Source organism: Oncorhynchus kisutch, linkage group LG13 (assembly GCF_002021735.2).
Source record: "Oncorhynchus kisutch isolate 150728-3 linkage group LG13, Okis_V2, whole genome shotgun sequence".
NCBI classification, from domain to species: Eukaryota; Metazoa; Chordata; class Actinopteri; order Salmoniformes; family Salmonidae; genus Oncorhynchus; species Oncorhynchus kisutch.
In genome coordinates, this window is record NC_034186.2 from 51,222,047 (window position 1) to 51,235,717 (window position 13,671).

The following is a 13,671-nucleotide window of genomic DNA, read 5'->3' on the forward strand; positions in this document are numbered from 1 at the left end:
ATTTGAGAGAAATATGTTTTTTATGCATATGGAACATTTCTTGGAATATTTTATTTCACCTCATGAAACAGGGGACCAACACTTTACATCTTGCGTTTTTACATTTTTGTTCGGTATATATGATTCTGAGGGGGTGGGAGGGTGAGGGGTCAAAATATATCTTGTATATTGCAGCTAGACTGTGTGTTTTGCTCTATTTGAAGCTTGATTGTCCTTTTAAAAAAGCCATAAAGAGAAGAGCAGCACTGATGGAGAGGATAGACAGAGTTATTGAGAGACAACACACCCCTTCTTCACTCTGCCAAAGTCGAAGGACATCTGTCTGTAGGCGAACGCCTTCTCGTTGAGGTACCGGCTGTAGCGTCTGATAAACGTGGACATGTCGTAGCCTGGGGGAGGAACAACAGGCCAATGTCACCTCCACGTCTCCATAGAAACAACACCTCACAGAGTACCATTTCCATCACCCGAGAAACCAGTTTACATGGCCATGGGAGCCCATATTAATCACCATGGACACAGTTTTTACACTGATCACACTGGGTGACAGCTTGACTCGACATCAGAGCTGGTTGTTTGGTAAACCCATCGAGGGAAGGGGCTGCCGGAGCAAGTGTTAACTCACCATGGGAGCCAGTTTTGTCCAGAAAGTTACTGAGGTTGAAGAGGGTGTTCCTGGAGGCAAGGAACTGGAGGAACCTCTGAGGAAGAGAGAGAGAGAGAGAGAGAGAGCGAGAGATGGAGAGAGAGAGAGAGAGAGAGAGAGAGAGAGAGAGAGAGAGAGAGAGAGAGAGAGAGAGAGAGAGAGAATACACACCAGTCAGAGGAGACATGATCAATACACTAAAACAACAAACCAGCTCAACAAATGATTGAGTCTGTTATGCTAAAGAACCAGACATTTTGGCAGGTATTAAAACACATACACATATTAAAACACACACAAACACTCGCACACAAACACACAACTGCCTTCAAAAGATAATTACCTTCAAAGGATTGAATGAGTCACAAAAGGAAATGGATTCGATGTAAATTTCAGAGGAGCTGTTTCATATTATAAACACATAATTGTGTTGAGGAAGAACTGGAATTCATGTGAAAAGCGTGATATGATCGTGCTGCAGCTTAATTGATTACAGAGAGCCAACATCAGAGAAAACAGCGCCTGAGTGGGAGGGTGAGAATGAGAATGCTTCAGCTCAAATACAGAATGTATCACCCACTAAACAATAATACCTTAATGGCAAATAGGCTTCTATGGAGGAATTGTGAAACATGACAAGAATATCATACTCTGCACACACACACACACACACACACACACACACACCTATACACATGATATGTGCACGCACACACACATACACACCTGGGTTTTCATTTACACTCTTAATTTACACTCTTAAGCCCAGTTTAATGAGGTGAAATAAATGAGAGGTCCTCTCTGGGAGCGGCAGGTAGCCTAGCGATTAGAGTGTTGGACCAGTAACTGAAAGGTTGCTGGTTCAAATACCCAAGCTGACTATGTGAAAAATCGGCTGAATTGCCCTTGATCAAGGCACTTAACCCTCATTTGCTCTGGGGGTGCTGTACTACTATGTCTGACCCTATAAAGCAACACATTTCACTGCACCTATCTGGTGTAAAACATACTGTAGTACACGCCTTCTCCTCCTCCCTCTTTCAGACAGTGTACAGTCTCATAACAACAGACACACTCCAGACGTTGAGCTAAACCCCACACATCTGTCTCTACACATACGGCTCTGGGAAAATGTATGCTGAGGGGCTGTAAATTCACTGGCCAGTCAAATACACACCCACACACACAAACATGCACACAGATGCACGCACATACATATACACACACACACACACACACACTGTGATGAGATTAATAATGGTGGGGGGAAGGGCATATGAATGAAGAGACCTATTCAAAAAGCCAGTAACCCTGTGTCACCAATGGCAACAGAAGTGCACATGTCCTCTTCCTCATTGATTTCTGATCCACAGACACTGAGTTTAATTTCATTATCACAGTGTGTCTGCTCGACATGATACAGCTCTTTGTGATCGCCCTGCACCTGCCTCTCTCTCTCTCTCTCAATTAAATTAAATTCAAGGGGCTTTATTGGCATGGGAAACGTGTTAACATTGTCAAAGCAAGTGAGGTAGATAATATACAAAAGTGAAATTAACAATAAAAATGAACAGTAAACATTACACATAAAGAAGTTTCAAAAGAATAAAGACATTACAAATGTCATATTATGTACACTGCTCAAAAAAATAAAGGGAAGACTAAAATAACACATCCTAGATCTGAATTAATGAAATATTCTGATTAAAGAAAAAAACGTTTTTCTTTACATAGTTGAATGTGCTGACAACAAAATCACACAAAAATTATCAATGGAAATCAAATTTATCAACCCATGGTGGTCTGGATTTGGAGTCACACTCAAAATTAAAGTGGAAAACCACACTACAGGCTGTTCCAACATTGATGTAATGTCCTTTAAACAAGTCAAAATGAGGCTCAGTAGTGTGTGTGGCCTCCACATGCCTGTATGACCTCCCTACAATGCCTGGGCATGCTCCTGATGAGGTGGCGGATGGTCTCCTGAGGGATCTCCTCCCAGACCTGGACTAAAGCATCCGCCAACTCCTGGACAGTCTGTGGTGCAACGTGGCGTTGGTGGATGGAGCGAGACATGATGTCCCAGATGTGCTCAATTGGATTCAGGTCTGGGGAACGGGCGGGCCAGTCCATAGCATCAATGCCTTCCTCTTGCAGGAACTGCTGACACACTCCAGCCACATGAGGTCTAGCATTGTCTTGCATTAGGAGTAACCCAGGGCCAACCGCACCAGCATATGGTCTCACAAGGGGTCTGAGGATCTCATCTCGGTACCTACTGGCAGTCAGGCTACCTCTGGCGAGCACATGGAGGGCTGTGCGGCCCCCCAAAGAAATGCCACCCCACACCATGACTGACCCACCGCCAAACCGGTCATGCTGGAGGATGTTGCAGGCAGCAGAACGTTCTCCACGGTGTCTCCAGACTGTCACGTCTGTCAAATGTGTGAACCTGCTTTCATCTGTGAAGAGCACAGGGCGCCAGTGGCGAATTTGACAATCTTGGTGTTCTCTGGCAAATGCCAAACGTCCTGCACGGTGTTGGGCTGTAAGCACAACCCCCACCTGTGGACGTCGGGCCCTCATACCACCCTCATGGAGTCTGTTTCTGACCGTTTGAGCAGACACATGTACATTTGTGGCCTGCTGGAGGTCATTTTGCAAGGCTCTGGCAGTGCTCTTCCTGCTCCTCCTTGCACAAAGGCGGAGGTAGCGGTCCTGCTGCTGGGTTGTTGCCCTCCTACGGCCTCCTCCACGTCTTCTGATGTACTGGCCTGTCTCCTGGTATCGCCTCCATGCTCTGGACACTACGCTGACAGACACAGCAAACCTTCTTGCCACATCTCGCATTGATGTGCCATCCTGGATGAGCTGGACTACCTGAGCCACTTGTGTGGGTTGTAGACTCCGTCTCATGCTACCACTAGAGTGAAAGCACCGCCAGCATTCAAAAGTGACCAAAACATCAGCCAGGAAGCATAGGAACTTGAGAAGTGGTCTGTGGTCCCCACCTGCAGAACCACTCTTTTATTGGGGGTGTCTTGCTAAATGCCTATAATTTCCACCTGTTGTCTATTCCATTTGCACAACAGCATGTGACATTTATTGTCAATCAGCGTTGCTTCCTAAGTGGACAGTTTGATTTCACAGAAGTGTGATTGACTTGGAGTTACATTGTGTTGTTTAAGTGTTCCCTTTATTTTTTTGAGCAGTGTATATATACAGTGTTGTAACAATGTACAAATGGTTCTGTGGGGTGTGTTTGTGTTTGTGAACAGAGCCCCAGGACCAGCTTGCTTAGGGGACTCTTCTCCAGGTTCATCTCTCTGTAGGTGATGGCTTTGTTATGGAAGGTTTGGGAATCACTTCATTTTAGGTGGTTGTAGAATTTAACGTCTCTTTTCTGGATTTGGATAATTAGTGGCTATCGGCCTAATTCTGCTCTGCATACATTATTTGGCATTCTACGTTGTACTTGGAGGATATTTTTGCAGAATTCTGCATGCAGAGTCTCAATTTGGTGTCCCATTTTGTGAAATCTTGGTTGGTGAGCAGACCCCAGACCTCACAACCATAAAGGGCAATGGGCTCTATGACTGATTCAAGTATTTTTTAGCCAGATCCTAATTGGTATGTTGAATTTGATGTTCCTTTTGATTTACCTTACCTTGTCTCTCAGATCGTTCACAGCTTTGTGGAAGTTGGCTATGGAGCTGATGTTTAGTCTCTCTCTCTCTCTCTCTCTCTCTCTCTCTCTCTCTCTCTCTCTCTCTCTCTCTCTCTCCTATTCTCTCTCTCTCTCTTTCTCTCTCCCTCCCCTCCATCCATTATCTCAGTGTGGCCATAGACAGACTAGACAGGCTAAACAGGCAGTAAACAGAACATCTGCTTATCTGACTGTGTTACCCCTGATTGACCCCAGTGACATAACAATGGAGGTCAGGATGAAGGATGGAATTACTGAATACCTAAATGGCTGACTGAACACCTGCTCTTTCCATGACATAGATTGACCAGGTAAAAGCTATGATCCCTTATTGATGTCACCTGTTAAATCCACTTCAATTAGAGATTTTTGAGATCTGCAAATGACATTTTTCAGCTGGATAATTCACGCCCAAGGCCACAAGGCTAGGAGTATCCAGGAGTGGTTCCACGACCGAGACAGTGAATTCAGCTTACTGCATTGGCCTGCCCCCGTCACCAGATCTCATTCCAATTGAGCATCTGTGAGATGAGATGGAATGAGCTATTTGGACTAGAGATCGACTATCAGCCAACTTGACACAACTGTGAGAATCATTGGAGTCAACATGGGCCAGCATCCCTGTGGAATGCTTTAGAGACCTTGTAAAGTCCATGCCCCAATGAATTGAGGCTGTTCTGAGGGCAAAATGGGAGCAACTCAATATTAGGAAGTGTATCCAGACAAACAGGCTTATCATCTAACCTTAAACCCGCCAGAGCAGAACAAGCTACTGGGTATGCAGGTTTGTGCTCCAGCCCTTCTTTAACACACCCGATTCAGCTAATCAAGGTCTTGATGGGTAGCTGATTACTAGAATATGACATGTTAAAGAAGGGAAAGAGCTAAAGCCTACACACCCAGTACCTCTCCAGGAGGAGGGTTGGCCAACTAAAAACTCAGCATGTCCAATTAACCAAAGTATATATATATATAAAAAAAAGAGCCAATCACATCTCAGCCTTTTTAAATACAGTCCCTCCCATAGGAACAGTAGTGGTGATGCTGGCTTTCACTCACCTCATTGCCAGCGACCATCATGTGATGCGTAGTGATCAGGGCCTTGAACACCACCACCCAGCTGGCATTGGTGGCCCTCTCAAACAACGTGTCCGCCATCTGTGGGATGTTCACATTAGACTCCTTGGTGGCCTCAATCAGGTCTGAGGGAGAATAATGAAGAGAAATACAGTGCTTAATTACATTTTTCCCATACATGTAATGTACAATCCCCATACATAATCAGGCTTGGTCAATTCGTACCTCGATCCGGTCTGAGCGAACAGCAACAATGAGAGGTTACACACTACAAAACAGGTTACAAAGGCTACAAATAGGTTACAAACTCTCCCAAGTACTTTACATGGAGTGTAATCTCTGTCATTTTGACTACGTATTTCCCCTCCGGCTGTATTGCTTTAGTCCAGATCTTCTGCTTCCTGGAAATACTTACATTGGTCCTGAACTGACAGACAGACAGAGCATCCTTTTGTCAATAGTTTCCTTTAATCACCCGGGTCACACTGACACAGGCACAGAGTGAGGAGAAGAGAGAGGAATTTCCCTACAAGTGTGAGAGAAAGGCATCACTCAGGGCAGAGCTAGAGAGACAGAGAGCCAGAGAGAGTGGTGGTGCCATCTGAGCAGACAGACAGGGTGGGAAATTTCAAGCTGTTCTGCCTCCCCCTCACCAACACAAATCAGCCAACATGTGCTCAGAGAAAATCTATTTACTGTGGCGGGATAGTAAGGATTCGTCAGTCGCGCTTGGTAGTTTTCGGTTACATTCCTCATGTAAATGACTGATATAAACACCTGATATATGAGATATTGCAGATGAGTTTGCGGCTCAGACAGAGGGAGGAACTCGCTCTGAGAACAGAAAATAGGTCATAGCTATCAAGTCCTGCATGGGAGAAGAAGTGAGGCACACACAGTACAAAATATCTCTGTCACTCTGCCAACAGACAGATCAAGCTGAGAGACTGGTACTGCATTTCCCCTTTCTGACTTTACACACCCGAAATTACCAATGCAGCCCACCCACGTCCAAAACACTTCTGTCATTTTGATTTGTTGTAACAAGATCTTCCTGCACTCAATAAAGATTTAGAGGCACAATTGAGATGGACAGGAAGGTTGGATATATTTATATAGTGCACAATGAGGCAGGGACGGAGGGCGTGGTAGAGAGAAGGGGGGAGGCAGTGATAGAGAGATGAATAAAGAGGAGAGGGATGCTCTGAAGGCCAGGGTTCTGTCACAGACATGTTACAGTGATGTCTCCCTTCAGCCTTTTAGCGTCATGGTATCATCATGAATGGTGTGGACGTCCCCTCCAAGTGAGGTAGGGTGCCTCTTGCGTGTGTATACCAACATACGTTAACCCACACACATACGAATATGTAGGTATTACACATACTGAAGCACGCAGGCACACACACGCGTGTGCACCTACACACACACACACACACACATAAAACACACACACATAGAGTGAGAAAGATCATCCCTGAGGGATTGATGAGTCAGCAGCCTGTTTCCCACCTCCTCTGTTTCTCTCTCTTTATATGCCTCTCTCTTTCACTCTTTCCTTCTCTCTCAACATACACACACTGAGCCGCACACAAACAGACATAGAAAACACATGGGCAAACACACAATGACCAAGTTAAAACACCGACTCAGATCATCTATACACCAACAAACAGACACATACACACAAACAGAAACCCATGGATACCTCTGGGCCAAAGGCTACGCATAACGTCGGGGGCAATTCTTAGGGGCTAACCAATGGTGACTTCACCTCGATTCCTCACAGAGACCCAAACCAAGCCAGTGACCGATTGTGGTTCAAAGCTGAGTCACCCGGGTTCCTCAAATCTGTGTTTGAGCAAGAGAGCCTTGGCATTCACCAAACCACCACAAATGAAGACTCACAACCGTGCAGGTTGGATAGGATGAAGTTGAATGACAAACAAAGAGGGTCCCCCAGGCATCATTACACTGATAATAAATCCAGCATCGTTAATTACCTGACCTTGCTCTAATCATTGTGGCTAATCCCATTGCCTTGTTAGACCAATCCTGCTGCTTCCTCTGGATTATCTGGGCACAGGAAGTAACAAGTGCTGTTCCCAGAGCAACATATCAGAGCACAACAAGTCCAGAGATAGACTATGACGAAGTCTGTTTTTTTCTCACATAGACATCAACTATGGTCAGCAGGATCCACATAACGGCCAGAGTGGCCACAATAATACATTACCAGAGATCTACAGATATGAGAGGAGAGACAGGAAGGTAGAGAGAGATCATTTCAATTAATTTTAGAGAGAGAGAGAACGGAGAGAGAGAAACAAAAGAGAGGGAGCAGAGAGAGAAAGCAGCGAGATAGAGAGCGAATGGAGAGAGTAGATGGAGAGAGTGAGAAAGAGGAGGAAGAGAGCATAGAGAGAGAGAAAGGGCGGGTTAGAGATGAGGAGAAATGTGACTCAGGGCTGAGCTATTCTGATTGAGATGCTGAGCAGCAGGAACCTCAGCCGGGCAAACAGCAGCCCTGACTCACTGTCTCAGCACAGCTCTCCCTCCCGCTCTCTCAATAATTCATACTGAGAGATGAGAAAGAGAGAGATATAGAGTGTGTGTGTGAGTGTGTGAGTGTGTGTGTATGTGTGTATGTAATTATGCACACAGCAATTTCACAAATATCCCCTACTCACAAAGTCCCATACGTGTTGCATAGACCCACAAGGGATGTACAGTAGCTACTCAAACTATGCAAATACAAACACATGAGTATGCACACACAGTCATGCATTCACTTAGACAATGTTGTCATAGCAGCAGTAACACTGCCCTAGTTATTAGGGACTACTTCCATGTAGTGTACCTGCATGAGACAGACAGGGTGAATCACTACTGTGACACTACTGGAGCCAACACAGGAAGGAGGAGGGATCATAAAGATTCCTGTCATGGATCAAATATAATTGCCTATTTGAAAAAGCCTAGTCATATTGGAATAAGGAGGAGCAGTCAATGTGACAAGGGTGTTAGTGAAAACTTGAATCTTGTATTTTCTTGAAATCCTACTAATGCCACATTATGGGACCATTTCACTGCCTAAGATTTAAAACATAATCTATTCACTGGGTGGGCACTGAGCTCTTGAGATAACATCATAAAAAGCCACAAATTAGATTATTCGCCTTGGAAGAAGCAACCAGAGCAGTATGTTTTCCGTAGGGAGCCATAGAGGAAGAGCAGTGGCAGCAGTAATTGCAGTGCCAGTTGGGAAAGTGGTGGCAGTAATAGCAGCAGCCTTGGCAGTGATTACGGTAATAGTCACATCCCCATCTCCCCACTGCACCAGACACTACTCAATGGCCCCATCATTCTGCAGCAGAGAGACAACACATACTCAGATACACACATTTAGTTCAGTTAGTATGTACCTCGCACGCACACACACACACACACACACACAAATATACACGCTCACACAAAGATATACACACCCCACACGCGCACACACATTATCACACACACACAGACATGTATAACTAGCTGACTAGCGCAGACAGGGTGTCTGCACAGTAAGGCAATGTTAGCCTGCTGAGCTAAGATGTATACGCTTTCAGGATTTAGGCAAGGTTATTCATTCACACAAGCGTAGGGAAATGCATCTCTACTACTAAACATACTACACACAGCCCTTCTGCCATATTCATAAAGCCCCACCCCCTGAGGCGTCATCGTGCAGTAGAGCGAGCAGAAGAGGAACATCATGGGTCTGACATAATCTCATCCTCGTGCTGTACGTGAACAAAGGCAATGAGGGGGAGGAGTAGGCAGAGAAACCTATCAGCGTCAAAGATACTACTACTCTACCTCAAATGCATCCATCATCCATCATCCATCCTCCATCATCCATTCTCCATCGCTTACACCAGGGCTCAGTGTGTCAGTCGAATAGCCGCAATGCTGACTGGAAAATTGCAATCACACAACGCACTCTGCTGCTATTATGCATGACAAGACAGAGAACATCCATGCCCACACTGACAGCAGCATCATCACACTGCCATACTGCCGCTCACACTGACAGCATCATCATCACACTGCCATACTGCCGCTCACACTGTGCTTTCATCACTTCTTCATCTTTGATGCAAGTGTAGTGTTACAATGTGACTGGAACTTAACATTGAGGTTGCTTACTCTAAGCACGGGTTCAGACAAAGGCTAAACACAGACATGGCGCTTGCTACTCATCCTATGAGCTCTCATTGACACAGCTTTTATTGTAGAGCTATGTACAGTACATACGTATGTACGTACGTATGTATGTATGTATGTACTGTATGTGTGTGTGTGTGTGTGTGTGCGTGCATGTGTGTGTGTTCTATTGACCGATATCGTGTCGGGTCACTTGCCAGTGAAAACGATACCACAACACCCTGCCATATGTCCTTGTGCCAAACTCTGAATCGAACAGACCCATTTCATTCATCAATAGCTGAAAGTGATACTGGTGCCACAGGACACAAAAGGGACACACAAAGTCACACACATAAGCACATGCACACACACCAATATACCATACATGCATGTGCACACTAACTCACACAGGAAATGTATTGAGTCTTTATTTATAAATGGGTTTAGAGTGCAAATGGGGATGACTGTTTCCTTGGCAACTAGAAATCTCTCATAAGGTTGCAGTAAAATACTTTTGCAGAACATGTTACAGGTATATTTTCACTGCAACAGTTATAGACATAACATAGTAGTGCCAGACTACACAGAATCACACGTTTACCTGATATCTCACGTCCCAATTTACCCCATTCCACATACAGTGTATCACCAAGCGTATAACATGCAATCAATTGGGCGATACAAATAGATTCGAAAATAAGGATTTCAATATATGCCGTACACTCTCTTCAGTATGTCCATATTGACTGGTGTCAGATACACCAGCAAATCAAACCATTAAAGCAAACCATTTAAAAGGTCCTGTTTCTATGAGTGCTCTAGTATCTGGCATGGACCCTAAAGATCATGTTTCACTGCACATGAACGGACCATGAAAGGCCCATGTTATTTATAGACCTCGTCCCCAAGCAGAACAGGTCAAATTATCCAGAAACCCCACTGACCAGCTGATTGCAAGCATATCAGCCAAGAGAGAACCAGCATAATCCAGAGCAGACAGCGAGAGGAGAGGGACATTGGGGAAAGAGAGACACATTTGAGGAATAAATATGTTACTGTCACTTCCAGAGAACTCTGATTTTAATCCCTTGTGTGTACGTACCACTGTGAATCACGTACTTTATCTCATTCGCAATTTCCATTCTTTCGCTCCCTGTACATCCTACTATCCGACACTTACCCTACCCTCACTCCCTAAGCACCATAGTGACCATACATTCAGCCTAACACCTCTCCCTAAGCACCCTACATTCATCCTATCCCCATTCCTTTAGCATTCTACACTCAGCCACCCTCTCCCTAAGCACCCTACACTCAGTCTACTCTCTCTCCCTAAGCACCCTACACTCAGTCTACTCTCTCTCCCTAAGCACCCTACACTCAGCCTACTCTCTCTCCCTAAGCACCCTACACTCAGCCTACTCTCTCTCCCTAAGCACCCTACACTCAGCCTACTCTCTCTCCCTAAGCACCCTGCACTCAGCCTACTCTCTCTCCCTAAGCATCCAACACTCTGTCTACTCCCACTTCCTACATGCCCTACTATCCCTTCACTCCCGGGGGGAGTCAGTCCTGTCTCTTCCTCCCCCTTCTCCATCCCCATGGGGCTGCCCTGTCCCGGGTTCCCTCCTGGGTGCTTGTAGCTGTGCCCCAGGGAGCAAAGTGGTGAGGCTGCAGGGTGAATAAACAGGAAACACAAGCGTCCCTGCATTATTGAAGCCCTGCTTGTGTCGAGACAGACAGTGAGACACAGCCCACCCATCACTGCTGTGTGCAGGTTAGGAAAGGGAGGCCCACCTGGATGTTGGCTAGGAGCTGTGCCCTCATACAGGAGAGAAAATTGTAACGTCTTTTAGCTTAGCGGGCTAACACAGTTCTTTAGCAGGCTAACACAGTCTTTAGCTCAGCAGGCTGACACAGTCTTTAGCTCAGCTCAGTGGCCTAACAATTTTTAGCGGAGCAAGCTAACACAGTCTTTAGCTCAGTGGGCAAACATAGTATTTAGCTCAGCAGACTAATACAGTTTTTAGCTCAGCAGGCTAATACAGTTTTTAGCTCAGCAGGCTAATACAGTTTTTAGCTCAGCAGGCTAATACAATTTTTAGCTCAGCAAGCTAATACAGTTTTTAGCTCAGCAGGCTAACACAGTCTTGTGGCATGGAGACATCCTGGGTTTGAGCGCTGATCAGTCACAGAAGCAGCAAAACAACTATTTGTCATAGGCCTACTGGTCTATATGTGTGGTAGAGCAGTAGATCATGTTTCAATGGGATTTCAGAATGACTGAGAATACGTACAGTGGCTTGTGAAAGTATTCACCCCCGTTGGAATTTTTCCTATTTTGTTGCCTTACATCCTGGAATTAAAATGTATTTTTTTGGGGGGGGGGGTTGTATCATTTGATTTACACAACATGCCTGCCACTTTGATTATGCAAAAAACTGAAAACTTGAGCGTGCATGACTATTCACCCACCCTAACTCAATACTTTGTCGAGCCACCTTTTGCAGCAATTACAGCTGCAAGTCTCTAGGGGTATGTCTCAATAAGCTTGGCATATCTAGCCACTGGGATTTTTGACCATTCTTCAAGGCAAAACTGCTCCAGCTCCTTCAAGTTGGATGTGTTCCATTGATGTACAGCAATCTTTAAGTAATACCACAGGTTCTCAATTGGATTGAGGTCTGGGCTTTGACTAGGCCATTCCAAGATATTTAAATGTTTCTCCTTAAACCACTCAAGTGTTGCTTTAGCAGTATAATTATGGTCATTGTTCTGCTGGAAAGTGAATCTCCGTCCCAGTCTCAAATCTCTGGAAGACTGAAACAGGCTTCCCTCAAGAATTTCCCAGTATTTAGCGCCATTAACCTCTAGCCTCGAGCAATCCCGTATCCGGGAGCGTAATCATAGCCTGAAGCTCATTACCATAACGCAACATTTCCTGTTCATGAAAATAGCAAATGAAATTAAATAAATATATTGAAACACAAGCTTAGCCTTTTGTTAACAACACTGTCATCTCAGATTTTCAAAATATGCTTTAACCAAAGCTACACAAGCATTTGTGTAAGAGTATTGATAGCCTAGCATAGCATTAAGTCTAGCATTCAGCCGGCAACATTTTCACAAAAACAAGAAAAGCATTCAAATAAAATCATTTACCTTTGAAGAACTTCGGATGTTTTCAATGACGAGACTCTCAGTTAGATAGCAAATGTTAATTTTTTCCAAAAAGATTATTTGTGTAAGAGAAATACCTCCATTTTGTTCATCACATTTGGCTAAGAAAATGCAGTCAACACAACGCCAAACTTTTTTCCAAATTAGCTCCATAATATCGACAGAAACATTGGCAAACGTTGTTTAGAATCAATCCTCAAGGTGTTTTTCACAATTCTATTCGATGAAAAATCATTCCTGGCAGTCGGTTTCTCATCAAAGGCAAACGGAAAAATACTGCAGCTGGAGATTACGCAATAATTGCGACGGAGGACACCAAGCGACCACCTGGTAGATGTAGTCTCTTATGGTCAATCTTCCAATGATATGCCTACAAATACGTCACAATGCTGCAGACACCTTGGGGAAAACGTGGAAAACGTAAGCTGACTCCTAGCTCCTCCACAGCCATATAAGGAGTCATTGGAATGAGGCAGTTTTAAAAAATGCGGCACTTCCTGATTGGATTTTTATCTGGGTTTTGCCTGTAACATCAGTTCTGTGGCACTCACAGATATTGTCTGTGAGTGCCACAGATAGTGTTTTCTTTCCAATGCTGTCAATTATATGCATAGTCGAGCATCTTTTCGTGACAAAATATCTTGTTTAAAACGGGAATGTTTATCATCCAAAAATTAAAAGAGCGCCCCCTATATTGAAGAAGTTAATCATTCCTTCAATTCTGGCCTGTTTCCCAGTCCCTGCGGATGAAAAACATCCCCACAGCATGATGCTGTCACCATCATGTTTCACTGTGGGGATGGTGTTCTCGGGGTGATGAGAGGTATTGATTTTGCGCCAGACATAGTGTTTTCCTTGATGCCCAAAAAGCTCA

At 44.6% G+C, this 13,671-nt stretch overlaps 1 protein-coding gene across 9 annotated transcripts in view; it reads right to left on the reverse strand.

Annotated features, from left to right (window-relative positions):
- Positions 1–13,671, reverse strand: part of LOC109902923 (clathrin coat assembly protein AP180) — a 69,779-nt gene that overhangs the window by 34,114 nt on the left and 21,994 nt on the right. For all 9 annotated transcript variants that reach the window (XM_031786520.1, XM_031786522.1, XM_031786528.1 and 6 more), the window contains exons 3-5: positions 5,412–5,554; positions 626–701; positions 287–389 (exon numbers count right to left, since the gene is read on the reverse strand). In XM_031786520.1, coding sequence (XP_031642380.1) covers positions 287–389; positions 626–701; positions 5,412–5,554 — 322 coding nt within the window. The remainder of the gene's footprint in view (positions 1–286; positions 390–625; positions 702–5,411; positions 5,555–13,671) is intronic.